Source organism: Engystomops pustulosus, chromosome 10 (genome assembly GCF_040894005.1).
Source record: "Engystomops pustulosus chromosome 10, aEngPut4.maternal, whole genome shotgun sequence".
In the NCBI taxonomy this organism is placed as follows: Eukaryota; Metazoa; Chordata; class Amphibia; order Anura; family Leptodactylidae; genus Engystomops; species Engystomops pustulosus.
Window position 1 is genome coordinate 84,973,832 of NC_092420.1, and position 19,806 is coordinate 84,993,637.

General features: G+C 43.2%; 1 protein-coding gene across 1 annotated transcript in view; it reads right to left on the reverse strand.

Moving 5' to 3' along the window:
• Window positions 1–19,806, reverse strand: part of COL24A1 (collagen type XXIV alpha 1 chain) — a 166,671-nt gene that overhangs the window by 109,599 nt on the left and 37,266 nt on the right. Inside the window, exons 5-7 of the mRNA XM_072126722.1 lie at window positions 10,646–10,699; window positions 2,838–2,891; window positions 1,785–1,838 (exon numbers count right to left, since the gene is read on the reverse strand). Of these exons, the coding sequence (XP_071982823.1) occupies window positions 1,785–1,838; window positions 2,838–2,891; window positions 10,646–10,699 (162 nt within the window). The remainder of the gene's footprint in view (window positions 1–1,784; window positions 1,839–2,837; window positions 2,892–10,645; window positions 10,700–19,806) is intronic.

Here is a 19,806-nt window from a genome sequence, read left to right on the forward strand (position 1 = left end):
AATAACTGAGCTCCAGCGGATCCCGAGTCACAAATTGGTCAAGAGCAGAATTCACTATTCTGCAGACTTCACAGCTGAAATCTCTCAGTGTCTGCTATACTGAGGTGTAAGAGAGCTAAAGGGCCTATTAGGGTGCGTTCAGTTTTTCAGATGCAGATTTTGTAGCCAAAAGCAGGTGTCGATTATAATAGGTGAGAACATATCATTGGGGTCCTGCTCCTCCCCTCAGGCCCAATGTATAATTCGCTGAATCAGCTGTAACTAGAGTGGTCCTTTAAAATACACAGTATCAGGCAGCACAAATGCACCTTAAATGGGTTTTCCCACAAACTGAAGTTAGGGCCCAACTTGCTGGTCAGTGGGGGTCTCAGTGTTGAGACCCCCACAGATCGCGGAAACGTGGGTCTGTCGAACCCTTAGTCGCTCCTCAGACTAATGGAGCAGACGGCCGCGCATAATCGTTCTGCTCCATTAATCTCTATGGAGCTGACGGAAATTGCAGAGCCCATGGATAGTTCGAGGAAAACCCCTTTAAAAGGGTTGCATTAATGTTTATTGTTGGCCCTTATCCACGGGAAAAGGGCATAACAATCTGATCACTAGGGGTCCAACCTCTGGGACTCTTACTGATCAGGAGAACAGGATTCCTCTTCTTGCTAATTGAATGAAGCTCCATTGGATACTGCAGGAGTGCCAAAAACTGCCAGTACCGTCAATGAGAATGCTAGAGACAGACAAGCGCTGTGCTCAGCAATTTCTGACGGTCCGAAAGTAATAAATGGAGTAGCAGAGAACAGATTGAACCTGCCGCTTCATTCAGTCAGTGAGAATGGGACCCCAGTCTCGTGATCCATGGGGGTCCCAGTAGTTCAGAGGACACTTATTAAATGAAGAAACCTGTGACCTCCTGGAACTTCTGGTTGGGCATAGAGCTGAAACCAGAATTGCCAGAACGCCTCGGGAAGCCGGAGCCAGATCACGGTAAGTATAGTTCTTTTTTTTATTACCATAGCCCCCTTGAGGTTTTCCATATTCATATTTTATATTCATGGACAAATATTCCATATTCATGGAAAACCCTTTTAATGGGGAGCTATGGGGCACTAAACCAACTACAGGTACTTCTTATGGACCTGTGGTTTAGCGCTACAAATCACCATATATCATCTCCATGGCTGTAATTAGAGAAAGCAAACACTAATACTTACCTAGAGATTAATTCAGTGGGGAACATCAGACCCATCTCTGCTGCTGTTGTACCCCCAGCCGGTGCACACAGGTGTTTTTTTTTATTGCAGCCGGGCCAGAGATGAGAATGGGCTACTATTGGAGGTTTACTGTCCCAAATTGCTCTGACAGATTCTCTTTAAGGAGTCTGAGGATGTCAAACAGTTACCAGCTATATGGTGCCTTCTGTGCAGTTTTGGCTATTTTTGGTGCTCCCATTGACTTGAATGGCGAGTACGATGCATTCAACAAAGTGAGGGAGATGGAGCTCAGTAGAATTAATGTGGATATATGATGGGTTTACCCCTTTAAAGTGAGTGAAAGTTGGCATCTGTAGCACAATTTTGCGCCAGACAGGACCTGGCCTAGGATTGTAGCAGTGGTCCAACAAAATACATCAGTCTCCTTATGTATCCATCAGCGCCGGAAGGACAGGGACTTCTTCATACATATCATAAATCTCCCCCAACATGTTTTAAAAAAGGAAGCAAAGACTGGAAATTTACTTCTACTAATATGCAAACGTAAAAGTAAAATAATACAAACTATTCTGATACCTTTTCACCCGGAGGTCCACGATCTCCCAATAAACCAATCGGACCACGATCTCCCTATAAATAATAATACATTAAAAAAATATATAAATTTATGTTTTTACAAAGGCAAAATTTCTATATTAATAAAGCATTTTATTTGGTTACTTCTAAAGGCGTGCTTGTTCTATTACTAGACATATCCCGACATTCAGCTGCACTTGAGATGAAAGCGTTGAAAAGGAACAACACATTTATAGTTTAGATACTTGTCCTTCTGATTTATTGAGGCCTCTTGAGAGTAGACGATACTCATCGGAGAGCCAAAACACACGAAGAACAGGAAGCTACTACATGTAATAAATCCATCTCATGCTTATAAGTAGGATGAATGTCACCCATATTATCACTGTTAAACATAATGGAGAGAGTCATATGTTGCAGCAGATTTATCAATGTGTCTGATGCTGGATGAGAAATCTGGTGTAATATAAGATTGTCTAGTCTAACTTTGCACCATGTATTAGTTGGTTTAATGTACGCCAGAAAACTGTGCCAAAATTTTGGTGCACAGCACTTTTTGGTTAACCACCGCTACCCTTGACAAATGTGGGGCAAAGCAGTTAAGAGTTCTGTTGTAATCAGGTCTACTTGATGTATCCCCAGCTCCTTGTATACACATCCAAAGAAGATCCCCGAAAAATAGAAGATCCACAAGAGTCCTGGAAGAGTTGATAAAAACCCTGGTCCCAACAGATTTTTTCTTTGGCATAGGCATGTTTTATGCTGGTCACATTTTTTTAGAAAAGGGGGTGGCACAGGAAACCCAGCATCTCAGAAATTTTGGGGGCTCATTGAGCGTGCCAAGCACATCACAAAGTATTCACCCATTAGAGACCAAAAGAAAGTCCTCTTGGACTATGTTGGATCATTCCATATTTAGGCATCTGTTATAATGTACTGTATTTTTGTGTATTTTTTACTAGTAGAACATGCATGACAGGTGTCCAGGCCCACAAAATCCGGACACTGCAATAGATCTTTACTATCTCTAATACAAACACAGGGATACTGTACCTTTGGGCCAGGTAGAGCTTGCCCCGGTGACAATCCTGGATCTCCTTTTGGACCCTGCAGAACGGATGAAAAACACTCAGTAAATACAGTTCAAAGAACAAACCTTCATTGTGTCGTTCTATGCACTTCCTTCTTATACAACTTGTACAAACATTTCTTTTACATAGAAAAACATAAAAGCAGTTTATCCTCCTCTGCACATTCACAACAGCTGCCAGGGCTCATTATAGAGTGAAACATGTGGGATTAGGACCATCTTCCGCTTCCAAGAATAACTTTTCTACCAGGGATAAGCAAGGTAGTTCTTGTCAGACCCATCCATCACTTGTGCAGGATAACCATGGCCATCTGACCGATGTATATACAAGTATATTCACATGCAGCCCACATCCATACAAGCCAACGGGTGGCGGGTTTTGAGATATTATGGCTACAAGACCTGAAATTCTCTGCACAGCTCTACCGATCTTGGCTCTAGGGAACTGTGGTATCTCAAAATGGAGCAAAAATAGTTGGCAGTACTACAACAATAGAGTGTAGCATCGAAAGTAGAGGGATATCTCAGTCTTCGACTTGAAAGTGCACTGAATTTATCATACATGCAGGCGTCGATACATGTAACACAAATTACACAAAGCAGATACCATAAAAACTCACTTAAAATTTCCACTTATTGACATCCCAATTGTTAGGGTTGACGTGAACCGAACAAAGTCTTACAACAAAACTAACTAAATTAATAACTTTTTAAAAAAGGTTCTAAAAAAATAACATAAATGCTTCAAAACTGTTTTCCTTGACATGTAAATGACACAGGGTGTAGAAACTGAGACCCTACTGTTGCCGAGAACGAGGTGATCCCAATTTTTAGCCACAGATGACTTGGCATGTAAAGAAAACCTTCTAACCCATGACAGGACCTCCTGTCTTTGAGTGAGGAGCTGGTAAAGTGCCCATCACAAGCAAGTCCATCCTTGTCAAACATACTTGTGCAGCAGATGAACACATGAGTCTATGGCCAAGCTTCTCCTAAAGACCAACTCTTTGCGGAGACCAACCCCCTTATTCCGACATCATTGTTTTGTGCTAGATGTCTAGTTCCACCATATTTTTTGCCTAAAGATCATTTTTGAAAAGACCGACTCCTTTTTTTTTTATCATATTCAAGTTGAGTTAATCTCAAAGAAGTTTCACTTTACTCAATCTGAATTATAATAATCCCAGTCTACCTAGGACAGAGGTGGCACTCCATAGAGTCCTCTCTATGGGCACCCAGGCTGCCACCAGACAGGACTCAGGGTCTCCTCCTGCAGTCCTGGCAGCACATACTTGGGTGTAAAGAACTACAGGAGGAACGTGGAGGTGTAGATATAGCTGGATTATCATCTGGAACCTTCGCCATGATTCTTCCTGTTTGTGTACCCCTGGAGGGAAGCTATAATGATAATCCAAATGTCTCACTCCATCTGTATTGGTGCTCTCAAGGTGCAGATACAATCAAAAGCTGTGACAGGGCAGGGAGCAATACGTCACTGTTTAAATTGCAGTGCTTGCACCTTGGGAAAATTAGTGGGTTTTGGTTTTAGTTTGGGCACTCAGTCTCTAAATGGTTCACCATCACTGACCAAGAACATTCTACACAATATAAAAAAAAGCCCCAAAACAATACAGTAAGGCCTATAGGACATCAGGGTTCTCACCGATTTGTGTACATTACTTGAAAAATCTTTACAAGGACAATTTCTAGGAAAAATCCAAAAAAAACTCTCAAGTTTATTGGAAGGCATTTGTTTAGTTTGGAACGTTACCCAAACCGATTTCTCTGTAGCTTATTCTGCACTCTGCAATCATGAAGCCACCATAAATACCAGACTATCTCATTGCTGGTTTTAAACATAGCTCTGTTTGGGCTGAGGAGCAAATTGTATGTATTATCGTTCCAAATTACAAGCTACTATTTGGAACGAGAGCACAAAAAGACATCTTAATGTTCCTCTGAGAACATCCCATAAGCGGTCTACAAGGGAGAGATCTCAGAGCTCCACACTGACAATAATATACAGTGTGGAGCCAAATGTGTATAGACACTTGACCACTTGTTCAACGAGGTTGAGGTCAAGGCTTCTTTGCAGGCCACCGCATCAAACTTGTCAAACCATGTCTTTATGGACACCTTTAAGCATTCTGTGAATTTGTGTGGTCTACCATTTGGAGCACGGGCAAGTAATACAGGAGACCCACTACAATTCAAAGCATGTCCTTCCAAGAAGGGGGCAAAATGTGCAGTGGGTCATTGCTCTGGCTTGGGATGAGGGTCCTCAGTGTAGATTGCAAGATCTTCATGCAGTGATTCCTTGGTAAGTTTGTGATGGACACATCTTTATACGAGAAGCCAATCTAAAGTGGCAATGTAATCATGTAGAAACATTAGATGGAGTTTTGTGGGTTTTGGACCATACGTGTATGTAGCGCAGTGACAATATTTAGATATTTGTCAAGACGTCTACTGGAATTATCCTCTAAAACTCCTTGTAAAAATGTTCCCATTACAATAAGATGAGTACAAAATGTGTAGGACCACCAGAACATCTGTAGAGTAATCTGGATTAAGGGGCCGTCGGACGCATTTCCGTCGGGTTTCCCCACGATTTCTGCTTTGCGCACATGATCCGATTTTAGCTCATCGGCGCCAGCTTGCACCGACAGAAGTCAGGGAATGTGCCGGCGGACAACCCAACGGATTCGGACAAACCGTGGAATTTTAAAACAGAATTGTGTCGCAAGATCAGCACTTACATGCACCGGGAAGAAGCAGGTGAACTCCGGCAGACATCGGCACAGAAGCGACGGATGTAGGAACTTGGGTGCACGATCTAAGTGAATCACGCCGGACCCGAATCCTCAACGGACAACGCACCGCGGGATCGCGACAGGACCGGGTAAGTAAATCTGCCCCTAAGTGTTTTATTTTCCTACAGTGCCACCCAAGGGGAAATGAGGTATTACACACAACAGATCCTCCAGGTAGGAAGACACTGATTGTTTACTGATTGTGAACATTAAACCCTTCGGCCAAGGGATGATTATCCTGAGCAGAGGATTAACTGAGCAACTCCTTTAAGAAGTGGTATTATAAGATGAGCAGAGGGTTTTATCCCATAATTTAGGGGAGTATCTAAAAAAAATGCCTCCAGCTGCTCCGGTTTACACAGGAAACAGTTTATGTTAGGTTCTAATATTTTTATCTTTTTTGGTAAAAGGTTTTTAGAGTGTGGAGCTTTGTTATGGCTGTCTAACACATGCTCGGTGTATGATTACAAGCACATGCGACACTCTGCTCTCCAATACCCAGACAACACAATTACTTCACTTCAAAGCTTCTTACGATGACTGGCTCGGTTTCAGGGAATGAAATGAAGACATATGTCTAATAAACCACAACAAAGTCCCCGTCTGTTTCCAGATCAGATTGTGTCTTACTTCTTACAAGCCGACGTGTATTTCTCCGGCGTGCAACGCGGGGGCATATCTGCTTATCAGGTCTTCCTCCGCGTAGACCGCCATTTATCATTGCCTCACATCCGTTATTTCTCGCTTAAGTGATCTTCCCGTATGACGCTAGTTACCAATCAAACACCACATTACTCCCGTGAAAAAGTGTAACACAGCGTCATTTATTTCTGCCAGGTAGACTTATGCTCTTCCCAAAACCAAAGTCTGAACAATTGGCTCCTGTTCTGGCTAACTCAACATTCAGTCTTCTAAATGATTGCCACGCAATACTACATCTCCCCTGCAGAGGCGCTACAGACGAACAATTTACATATTGCAGGCACCAAATTTTGGAAGGATTTTGTCTTTGGTAATACACCACACAGAAACCCTTATTGGGTAATGAATTAGGACTTGTCATCTCTCCTGACCTGTCTGTTTTTGTAAATACTTAAATTCCCAGGGTCATAACTAGGGGAGACAGGGTCCAATAGCAGACTTCTAATAGTCCCCCCTCTTCCCCCTTACAAATATATACATATTTGTAGACTCACACAAGTGAGTCACAAACAGTATATACACACCACATATATCCATAAAGTATATACACACATACATAAAATACAATACACAGACATACAGTATACACACACACACAAATACAGTATATACACACCATGCACACACATACATCATATTCCTACCCAATACACAGCCAAAACCCCAGATGCCAGAACCTCCTGACACTGTGGGCCCCACAGCAGCTGCTATGGCAACTACCCTCGTAGCTACACCCCCAGGGGCATATCTACAGCTGTAGCATGTGCACCATTATATATATCATATGCTGCACATTGTACAGCATAATATATATACAACGTATATGTGATGTATATATGCTGTATATGGTGTCTGTATATACTGTATGTGTGTATATATGCTGTACGTTTGTATATGGCACTCTTTGTGTGCATATATGCTCTATATGTGTGCACATGTTTGTATAAATGTGTGTAACTTGCATGTTTGAGTATACAAATATGTATATTTTTAAGGGGGAAGTGGGGTCCCATTCAGAAGTCTGCTATGGAGCCTTGCCTCTCCTAATTACGCCCCTGTATATTCCCCAGGAGATACCTATTTTTCCTTGTCTTTTCACAACTTGATATTGTGCAATTCCACTGTTCCAAAAAATGTGTGTAAATTGTAACTGAGTGTTACAACTCAGGGGTGTCCTTGCATCATCAGCACTGATAGGACATATCTCCTGTCAGTAACCAGGTGTTCTGGACCCACTGGACCACCGTGGACTTGCTACGGTGTGGTACTTTGGCCTGCGGCACCCATTGGAATGTGGAACCTGTTTTGGGGCCGTTTTTAAGCATTCTGTTAAAAAATGCATGCGTTTTTGACATTTTTTTTTCAATTAACTTACTGAGGATAATTGGAAAACAGACCAAAACGGTCAAAAAACGCATTCATTTTTTTAACGGACTGCTTAAAAACGGGTTCAAAACGCCAAGTGTGCCGCCGGCCTTTGTCCGCGGTGGCAGCCAAGGCGAGGTACAGAGTCATAAGGCAAAACCCTGGTCGGGGACAGGCAGCACAGGATTCACAGCACAGTCAGAAACGGAATCGGAATGGAGATCACAGCAGGAAATCAGGATAAACGCCCCGGCAAGGAACACAGCTTTCTCTCAGGCATAGAAGCACAAAGATCCGTCAGGGGACTGAACCGGCGCGTGCGCCCTAGGAGACGGGAATGCCTGCGCCGGAGCGCGGGGACCACGGAGAACGCAGCTGGAGCCAGGGAAGGTGCCTGGAGTGCAGGCTGGCTCCGGGGGCACAGGGAGGCACACGGGTGTGCCTGAGGCCCAGAATATGGGTCACAGGAGCACCCGTGCCCGTGACATCTCCATCACTAAAACCCATTTGTCAATTTACTCATAAATGTATATTAGGGAAAACAAATGAATAGAACAGATTTATACAAAAAGATGATAACATCTTCTCTATAAAACACCTATTAATAGGATTATGTGTTAGTATTTGCAGCATTTTTCTTTATGGAATATTGCTGCAAATCCCATTCCATGGCTTCTATATCTGCTACTGCTTAGTTACCTCACATAAGGCAGCACTTATCAGCTGCTCCTACACATGGAGCCCATCAGTTGTTCACACGGTAATACAATGTATCCATCATTTCCCATGTCTGATAGTGTTTACCATACGTTACCTCATTCTCTCAGCATTCATGAGATTATGAACATTGTCCTCTGACACATATGAAGCCCCAACTTCCCATGGAACAGTCTGCACAGCCATTGGCCAATATGATTTGGCATCGCTTCGGACATGACGGTACCGCAACATATGTCATACATTTCTCCTGTAGACTTACATAGCCGCCATTCATATACATGGCCGTCCTTGGATCACAAAAAGTGGCTTAAGCCCAACAGAACCAGAGGTTCTACATTCTGGATCAGAGAGAGGAATCCTAAGTGGACGACCCCTCTGTTTCCATCTATCCTATCAGTCATATAGACTTGGGACTTTTAGATAGTTTTGATGCATGTGGCCCAATGTGTTCTGATGGCTCGGAGTCCATTGCAGATTATTTGTGTAAGCATTAGGTAACATGTGATATCCCTACCCAAAGTTGAATAGGGGCAGATCATTGCAACTGATTGGAGTAGAGGGCGGTAGTTATGAAAGTCTTGGAGACATGACATGTCCATGCATAACACAGTCTAATGAATTTTAGAACTGCTTAACACTATGTTGGCACTACACAGAAATTAAACATTTGCTATGAACTTCTGTCCCGGCACATTGACACCTTTGGATAAGTGTACAAAATTAGCTCTCAAATTTAGAAAAATAATATTAAGCAATGACAATAAAAAACCTCATCCAAGTTCTTAGTACTGACACCATTCTGCTAACTAGTGCATGTCTTTAAGAAAATCTACACCCAAAATACATCATGATAAATCAGGGACATTACTCATAGATCCAGGCACCGGGACTGTGGTATCTTCTTATATTTGTTATCCATGATCTCCTTCCCTCTAAAATCAACTTTTATAATTATGCTAATGAGCCAGAAGAACTCGGGGGCGGGAGAAGACTTTACCAGAGCCCCTACGTGTTCTGGCTTCACAGGCTTTCACACCGACTCACCCTTCCCCTGCTCCTCCTAGGACTCCCCCCTCCTTCTGCCTAATGTAATCTTGCTGCAACAGGGCAAGTTTCAGCACACAGTGGAAGGCGGCACATGCTCATGCACAGTGTAACAGCCTGTGAATCTGCAGCACTAAGGGGCTCTGGTCACACCCCTCAGAGCCCTTCTGGCTCATAAGCATAAATTTTATAGTCGATTTTCAAAGCAGGAAGGACATGGATAACAAATATAACAAGATTACCACAGTAACGGTGTCTGGTTCTATGAGTAAGTGCCTGAAGTTTTTATTATTTTGCTGGTAGATTTCATTTAAGTCAAAATAAAGTGCAAGAAAAATTTACATTTTCTTTTTTTTTTTTTGAAATGATAAAAAAAAATATCTTAGCATTTACATATAATTTTTGCTTGTTTTCCCTTACTGGTAAATAAAGACTTCACAAAAAAAAAACAATAAAACCATAGTGTGAATATATCCTAAGGATGGCTCATTTACAGGCTGTCCCCCTACTTAAGGACACCCGACTTACAGACAGCCCCTGGTTACAGACGGAACGCTCTGCCCCCTGTGACCTCTGGTGAAGTCTCCTAGGACTGTTACTATAGTCCCAGGCTGCAATGATCAGCTGTAAGGTGTCTGTAATGAAGCTTTATTGATAATCCTTGGTCCCAATACAGCAAAAAAATTTTTTTTTCTGGAACCACAATTATAAAATATACAGTTTCGACATACATACAAATTCTACTTAATTACAGACCGATGGAACCTATCTTGTACGTAACCCGAGGACTTCCTGTATATACAATGTATAGAACTGAATGGTGCAGATACAGCAATATGGAAAGCTTCTTCCAAATCTTCCAAGCTCGGGGCTGATTGAGTCGAGTACTGATCTCATTACCTACAACTTGGCAACGTTTTAGATAAAACATATTGACATATTGTTGGACTCTTCTTTGCTTTCTGACTCTGTTCCGATTTTTTTTTTTATCTTTAGATACAAGAAGACTCCCCCTCTAGCGTTAGCGCTGTGTGAAGCTATGATTTAGAAGCAAAATGTGTCAACATTCATCATTTCATTCCTCTCCAGGATTCTCATCATCTACTCACAGTTGACTTTGAACTTACTTTTGGACCAGGTGGGCCGGGTAATCCAGGATTGCCATGGGGTCCAACTATTCCCTAGAAGAAGGAGAACAGGAAATCAACTTGTTAGATGAAAGTTGTCCAAAATTATTGATGTTCTTCATATTTCCCTCGATTCCCTAAATTGCATAATTTTACATATTGTATAAATGCTGGATTATTAATCTACTACAGAACCCATTTTATACAGGCGGTCCCCTACTTACGAACACCCGACTTACAGGCGACCCCTAGTTACAAACGGACCTCTGGATATTAGTAATTTATTGTGCTTTAGTCCTAGGCTACAATAATCAGCTGTAACAGTTATCACAGGAGTCTGTAATGAAGATTTAGTGTTAATCTTGATTCTTATGACAATCCAACATTTATAAAATCCAATTGTCACAGAGACCAAAAAAATTCTGGCTGGGATTACAATGATAAAATATACAGTTCCGACTTACATACAAATTCAACTTACGAACAAACCTACAGACCCTATCTTGTATGTAACCTGTGGACTGCCTGTAGTCTGTAATGAAAGCCACATCTGCCTTTAGAACTTGGTAAACTTCCGGGTTGAAATAGAAAATTACATTTTAACTTTATTTAAAGTAATTTTGTTGCCTGGAGTTCATGGCTGTGCCTGCTGGTGCACCTGTATCCTTCTGTATGTATAATGTAATAACATTATAAAATCAGGTTTGGTATAACTAATAAATGTCTTAAAGAAAATCTACCACAAGAATCAAGTATGAAAACCAGTGTCATGGGTGCTCCTGCAACCCACATCTCGGGTCACAGGCGCACCCGTGACCCACTCCATGGCGGACGCCGCTCCCCCCATCCTCACTCACCTCTCCGCGCTCCTGCTCCTGCTCCTGCCCCTGCCCCGGCTTCCTAGGGAGCGGGGACGCGCATGTGGTTGAAAATTTAAAGGGCCAGAGCACCCCTGATTGGCGCTGGCCACTTCCCAGGATTCTTTAAAAGCCTGCTTCTCCTAGCATCCCCCGCCGGATCTTTGTGCTATATGCCCTTGAGAATGCTGTTATCTGTGACCTGTATAGTAACCTCCCGTTGTGACCCCGGACCTGTTCCCGACTTCGCTCCTCCGCTGCCAACCCTGACCTCCTGCTCCGTCTCTGACCTCGAACCTCTGCCTTGACCTCCAGCCTGTCCCTGACCACGAGTTGGCCTGCCAACTTTGTACCTCGACCTTGGCTGCCTGGAACAACCTGGTGGTACCACGCTGCAGCAAGTCCAACCTCCTTTGCAGCGGGTTCTAGTGAAAACCGGTGCCACTTAGATTCCAGTCCCAGGTGTTATCTTGTGTCATTGTCCGCAGTGGTCCATAGATCCAGGCACTGTGAATATGATAATCTTCTTAGATTTGTTATCCATGGCCTCCTTCCTTCTAACATCAACTTTTAAAAATATGCTAATGAGATAGAAGGGTTCTGGGGGGCGTTACCAGAGCCCCACTGTGCTGTCACTTCACAGGCTTATCATTATTCAAAAAATAGCGCAATGTCTGCAAGGGTATTTACAATTATGTAATAAATTGCCTAGGCAATCTTTATGAATCCATCTCAGAATAAAATAAAAGTTACCTACATTTTATTAGCATCATTACAAAAGTTATGTTTTATTTATTTTTTGTTGCTTTTATAAAGATTGCCTTAGGAAATGTATTAAATAACTTCACAGGCTGTTACACTGTGCAGGAGCAACTCCCCCTCCTTCCTCCTCTGCTGAGATTACATCAGGCAAAGGGAGGGGAGCTACAACACGGAGGGGGTCCGTTAACACTACTAAGAGCCCTTCTGCTGCATTAGCATAATTTAAAAAGGAGGACCCAGTGTAACTGCTGCACAGAGGGCTTCTGGTAACCCCCCGAGGAGCCTTCCGTTCAGAAGCTTACATTCAAAAGTTGATGTTAGAAGGAAGGAGGCCATGGATGACAAATATAAGAAGATTACCACAGTCACGGTGCCTGGATCTATGAGTAATGTCCCTGGTTTATCATGATGGAGTTGAGACCACCCAGACCCCAAGTGATCTCGAGTCCTGTGGGAATAGAGCAGTATTGCTAATGCACCATCAATCTATACACTTCCATAGGGGAGGGACAAAGCACCAAACATCCAGTGATTAGATAAGAACCCAATTATCAATTAGCATTTTGACCAACTTAGTTAATTCTTTCGTTGTTATAAGTCTCAGTGCGTTTCTTTCGTCTTCTGATTTTCCACAATACACTGAGGTTATCCGTCTAATCCTTCTTCTTTGCCAACACAATTAACATAACTGGCATATCCACAGACACATGGAAAGCCACATACAATCCATCACAGTCTCTGCCCTCATGCTTCACATAATAATCCTTACTAGTCGTAGACCGATACATTTCCATTAGAGAACTGGACCACCCACCCAAGAGCTCATATAATCCTATGGCAGAGAGTCTCGGCAGAGGAGGGTGGCACGGGTGGCTTCAGTTACATGAGGAGAACTTCCAACCACATGAAGCCATTTACCAGCTCGGCCGCTTGCCACCAATCTGCAAGGTTTCACATATGAGAGTTTCTCGGAGAACGCACATTTTCCACTGCTCCTTTTGGAAGTGGGTATAAAATATATGTCTGCTAATGATGAGGCCGCATTGAATCGAGTTCTTTGGGGTCGAATCAAGTTTAAATATTGTCCTATATCAAAAATATCGGGGATGACCATCATGTCGGCAGTGGTATACCTACTGGGGCCACCACCGATCATGAAAATGGGGGTCTCGGGGCTGTCTGAACAACCAGATAAGATAGAACCAGGCTCAGCAAGTCCATAAACAATGTTCAGTTCCCCATTTTTTCGTGATAATAATTATTTATTTATATAGCGCACACGAATTACACTCGCTGCACAGAGTTTGCCAAATCAGTCCCTGACCCCAATGGGGCTCACAATCTAATCAACCTACCTGTATGTTTTGGAGTGTGGGAGGAAACCGGAGAACCCGAAGGAAACCCACGCAAACACGGAGAGAACATACAAACACTTTGCAGATGTTGACCTGGATGGGAATTGAACCGAGGACCCCAGCACTACAAGGCAGTAATGCTAACCACTGACCCACCGTGCCGCTCATCAGTGGCGTTTACCAGTCTGATCCTGACAACCAGATTGTGTGAATAGGAGATGACTTTTAAAATCGGGCTCCTTTCAAAGTGATATCTGATTCTTAGGAAAGACCATCAATGCTTTGATGGGTAATGCTTCGACCTTTGAGACCCCTGCAGATTTGATGCAGCGCTTGGCCAAAAGAGTTACCGTACATTGGGTAAGCAGTATATGCCATCTTTAGTTAGACAAGCACGGTCTACTGAAGATGAGCGGCCTGATCCCACCAACCAACTTGGGCCAAACCATTTTACGGTGATGGGTTATTCTTAAAGGGCGTTTACCGCCAGTTTATCGGAGGTGGACTGTCCTGTAATGCATGCTCGTTACCTCTAGGGATGATGCACCCATTTTCAGCCAGATCCGGTGCCTCCGTATTACCGAGAAGAGAAGGTTATAAAAATATGTGATTTAGCCTGAGGCACTTGACTCACGTCACCTGAGCGCCTCATGGCTCCTCCACTACTTAATTTATTCACCCCCCTCCGGGTTTATTAATATTCACCCCTCCGTCCGCCTGCTCTTGTCAGACAGCTGGTGACGTCACCCGGCTCTCTGACAAGATGTAGTTTGTTCTATAAGGTTGCAAACAAAACAGAGTTTCACCACCATCTCCAACTCTATCCATAGTGTAAAGCCTTCCGGCACCGTGATGTAACTCTGCGATAGGGATTTATGGGACCGTTATTTGGCAGTGTCTATTACACCCTGCCGGAAGCAATGCTGCGATCAGACACTCGTACAATTGTACACTTGTGGGTCCCCCCAAAAAAACATCTACTCATCCCACAAAAGATGACACCTTATGTAACTCCATGTGCTGCAGTGTGAAAGTTACAGATGTGGCATGATGAAAAATTCTGTTTTGCAAAGTTTTTAATATTTATAAAAGGCTTTTAGACAACAAAACTATAAAAATGTGGTATTTTTATGATAATACAACTTAATAACGAAAGGAAATCTACCATATCATAATCCAGCATGATAAACCAGGGGCACTTACTCATAGATCCAGGCACCGTGACTGTGGTAATCTTCTTATATTTCTTATCCATGGTCTCCTACCTTCTAAAATCAACTATTCCAATTATGCTAATGGACCAGAAGGGCTTTGGGAGGTGTTGCCAGAGCCCTTTCATGCTTTAGCTTCTCAAGCTGTTACACTGTTCAGGGGCACTTCCTCCTCCCACTGTGTGAGATTACGTCAGGGAGGGGGAGTGCTTAGGGAGCAGGAGGGAGGGGGAGACATTGTAACAACCTGTGAAGCTACTTCACGGAGGGGCTCTGGTAACCTCCCCCCATCCCCCAAGTGCCCTTCTGGCTCATTACAATAATTTTTTTATTATATTTTAGAAGGAAGGAGGCCATGGATAAGAAATATAAGAAGATCACCACAGTCCCGGTGCCTGGATCTATGAGTAATGTCCCTGGTTTATCGTGCTGGATTTTGATGGTAGATTTCCTTTAATAAAAGAATATTACTAATAAAATATTACAAATTTTAATGTTTTTTATTCTGGGATTATATGTTGCCTTGAGCTTTCTATGCAATAATTGCACAACAATTCATAACGCGGCCGCGTCCTGTAGTTCGGTTTGGCAGAAAAACTTTTCAAACTCTGAGAAGTAGAGAAGCGGAGAAGCGGATGACTTGCATTCCCTGTCTGTCAGTGGCGCACATGTAAATGCTTTCTGATCTCAAACAGACCGTTGGCTGTACATGAATGGCACCGTCTCCTTAAATAACCCAAAATACAAACTTAGGGAAAAAAAAGCCAATTTCATTACAGAAACAAAAACCAATTCAATCTGTTCCATTGCAAAAAGTATTAATCACAACAGGATCTGGTGAAAACCTGTTGCACAGTTCAGCATTTGTCATTTCTGCACGAGCCTGGTTTCTCTTCCAAAATCTCATGTGGCCACTTTAAATGGACCGATCAGCCAGAGGCAATGGCTCCATCAATCAAGCATCACATGCCACCCATTCTTAGTCCCAAGACAGATTTAACACTCTTTGGGGGGGGTATTTATCAGGGCTTCTGCGCCAAAATAGCAGCCTGTCTACACTGATCCAGCTACCTCCACCCTCCTCACTTTCTGCCTTGTGAATTAAGCAGGAGAGGGAGGGGGGATCGTGTGGAGGAGAGGAAGAATGCATGAGGAGACAAAGGCACACACAGGCTGCTGCAGCTGGGAGCCAGGTAATGGGAAATAACACAAAGGGGCTCATTTACTAAGGGTCCGAATCGCGCGTTTCCGTCGAGTATCGCGATGATTTCCGATTTGCAACAAATTTCGCCGTGATTTTGGCGCACGCGATTGGATTTCGGCGCAATCACGCCGGGTTGCATGCGACGAAAATTGGGGGGTGTGGCCGTTGGAAAACCCGACGGATTCGGAAAAACCGCGGTATTTAAAAAAAAAGTGTCGCTTGACACGCACTTACCTGCACCAAGAAATAGAAGGTGAACTCCGGTGAACTCTACCTGACCTCGGCGCAGCAGCAACACCTAGTGGATATCGGCGCATGGACTTTAGTGAATCCCGGCAGAACCTGAATCCTCGTCGGAGAACACGCCGCTGGATCGCGACTGGACCGGGTAAGTAAATGTGCCTCATAGTGTCCTATCTGGAGGTAGCATGTTATAGAGCAGGAGGAGCTGAATAGATTGTACATAGTGTCCTATCTGCAGGTAGCATGTTATAGAGCAGGAGGAGCTGAGCATATTGGATATTGTGTCCTACCTGCAGGCAGCATGTTATAGAGCAGAATGAGCTGAGCAGGTGGATATATAGTTTGGTGCTCAAGATAGGACACTTTATAAAATCTGCTCAGCTCCTCCTGCTCTACAACATGCCACCTACAGATAGGACACACTAGGCACATTTACTAAGGGTCCGCACAGCGCATTTTCATCGGGTTTCCCAACTTTTTCCGTTTTGCGCCGCATTTAATTGGGGGGTTTTGGCGCACGTGATCGGATTTTTGTGCAATCTTTCAGACGACACAAATCCGGGGGCGTGGCCGACGGACAACCCCACTGATTCGGACTGAGCACGGGATTTAAAATTCAAATTGTGTCGCAAAACAATGCACTCACATGCACCAGGAAGAAGAAGGTGAACTCTGTCGGACCTGAGCGGGGAAGTGACAAATGCAGGAAATTGGGCGCACGATCTTAGTGAATCATGCCGGACAACGCACCTCGGGGATCGTGACAGGACCAGGTAAGTATATGTGCCCCACTATGTACCATGAGGTCAGCTCCTGCTGCTCTAAGACATGCTGCCTGCAGATAGGAAACTATTTAAATTGTACTGGTAAAAGGTTCAGGCAATAGATCAGGGAAGACATACATAGGAGGATATACAGAAGTGTAAAGAGAATATAGATAGAGTAATACAGATGAAAATCGCAACGAACTATGACACGAGGTGCAGTGTAATATGGGAGAGGTAGCATGTACTAATGTTCCTATGTCTGGACCCACCACAGGATGAAGCAGTAGGATGCTCAAGCTCACATTATATGATCACAAAATGCTGAAGTACAGCCATAAAGCAATGTCAGCAGAATTGTTCTCGGGAGCCTCAAACATTGGCTTTTCATGGCTGAGCAACCGCACACGAGCCTGAGATCAATGTGTGTAACGCAGATTGTTATTCGCAGTGATGTACTGCCCATCCCCATCACTCATCACCATCTGGAAGACTTATGGATGTCGCCTGCAAGAAAAAAAAAAAAAAACTTTTTTGCCTAAAACTTTTTGCCCAAAACCTCTGTATGATTTAGTAGAAGGAATATTGAGGCTTTCTGTGTTGGTTTAAGCTGGACCCTCTGGTGGGTAAAAGCCCAGAATCCTGACTTCAATCTCCCAGAATTCATAAAGAAAAAGTGGTCTGCCTTTCACGATTCATTTTTTGGAAGACCTTAAAGGAAACCTACCATTTGATGTGATGCATTATGAAGCAAACACACCTTGAGAATGCTGTAGCTACACTGATGCAGGTTCATATCTTGGTTAATCGCTGAGCCGAGTGGTTTTGCTGACAAAACAATTATAAAATTATGATAATGAATCTCTGTCGCTTATATGGCTGGTTCAGCACTTCCCCTAGCACATGAGTTATTCTCTGCAGGAGATGATGATGTAATCCCTTTGTTGTGCCTGAAGGCATTATAATCAATTGCTGCACCATCCCCCAGCTGCTGTGTATGAGTGATCCAGCTCAGGTTGATTAGACCCAGCTTTCCCAAGGTCCTGAAGGTTATTGTTTTTTTCAGCAAAACCACTTATTTCAGGGATTAACCAAGATGTGATCCTGCATCAGTGTAGCTACAGCATTCTCAAGGTATGTCTGCTTCATAATTCATCAAATCAAATGGTAGGTTTCCTTCAAGAGTAAGATGACTGCTGGTACTCTGCTTCCCGAGACCCCAAGTGATGAGTTCTTATCTAAAATGTAACTGGCAAGAAGAGTTTATCTCATTCGTTGTGCCTTCGTAGAGAATTTAACAATTTATATGGTGCCCATATGAATGAATAGTCCATCCATGGACCCCTTACAAGCTAGCCAAAAGAGGCAATGTCTTCCTTAGCCAGTCCTGGAAATCATATTTGCATATTTCCCAGAATGCCCCAGTGGAGCATTAATGGCTGTAAGTCTCCACACACCTACAAGGTGGCCTTAATTGGGAAAGTCTTCATACGAAGAACTCTTATTTACCCACCCTAGCTTATCTATGTAATTTATGGATATGCTCAAGGTAGGGAAAGACAGTCAGGAGAGCTATCTCACTACAGGCAGTCCCTGGGTTACGTACAAGATAGGTTCTGTAGGTTTGGTCTTAAGTTGAACTTGTGTGCAAGTCAGAACTGTATACTTTATAATTGTAACCCCAGAAAGAATTTTTTGGTCTTTGTGACAATTGGATTTCAAAAATGTTGGGTTGTCATAAGAACCAGGATTAACAATAAATCGTCATTGCAATCACCTGTGATAACTGTTACATCTGATTATTGTAGCCTAAGGCCCCCATATACAGGCGGTCCCCTACTTAATGACACCTGACTTACAGACGACCCCTAGTTACAAACGGACCTCTGGATATTGGTAATTTACTGTACTTTAGCCTTAGGCTACAATAATCAGATGTAACAGTTATCACAGGTGATTGCAATGACGATTTATTATTAATCCTGGTTCTTATGACAACCCAACATTTTTGAAATCCAATTGTCACAAAGACCAAAAAAATTCTTTCTGGGGTTACAATTATAAAGTATACAAGAATGGGACCCCAGCAATGTTGAAAACAAGTCCCTCTCTCACGAATGTGCGGAGTAGTAGGACGAGCATGTGTTTGGACTTTTGGGGGTTCCGTTCTTGTGAATGTTGGGGGTCCCAGCAGTTGGACTCAGCCCTTCATCCCGTATCCCAGTAATGGTGAACTTTTAAGTGTTATGAGTCAGGACTAGAACCTCTGTATAGTCCGAAACGCATCACCTGTTACCCTTCTGTGTTCTGTATTTTTATTTTTTATCTACAGTATGTTAATCAATTCCCGTTATTTTTTCATGATTTTTTCAATAAAGGATGTCGTTTTTTTTTTTTTTACATTCTTTAATTTTCTACATTGTAGTGCTGGATTCCACTTTGATATCAATTGCCTTCCATTTAGAGGGGAAGTGCCAAAACTATAGCCAAAAAACCACTAATTTATCAGAGAGTGCCAACGTGGCAATTAAATCAGTAACTTATTGTTCCCTGCTCTGCCACAACCTTCAGTTCAGTTAGAGGACTCCAATGAGAAAGGGGAAATTTGGATCACCGTCATAGCTTTCCTCCAGGGTCTCCTTGGGGGCCGGAGCGCCAATGATAATCCAGCCCTGTCCACGCCTCTGCGCTCCTCTTATTGTTCCAGGAAGCTTAGTGTTGCTTTACATAAGCACTGAATTCTGGGCACATTCTGGGCTACCCAT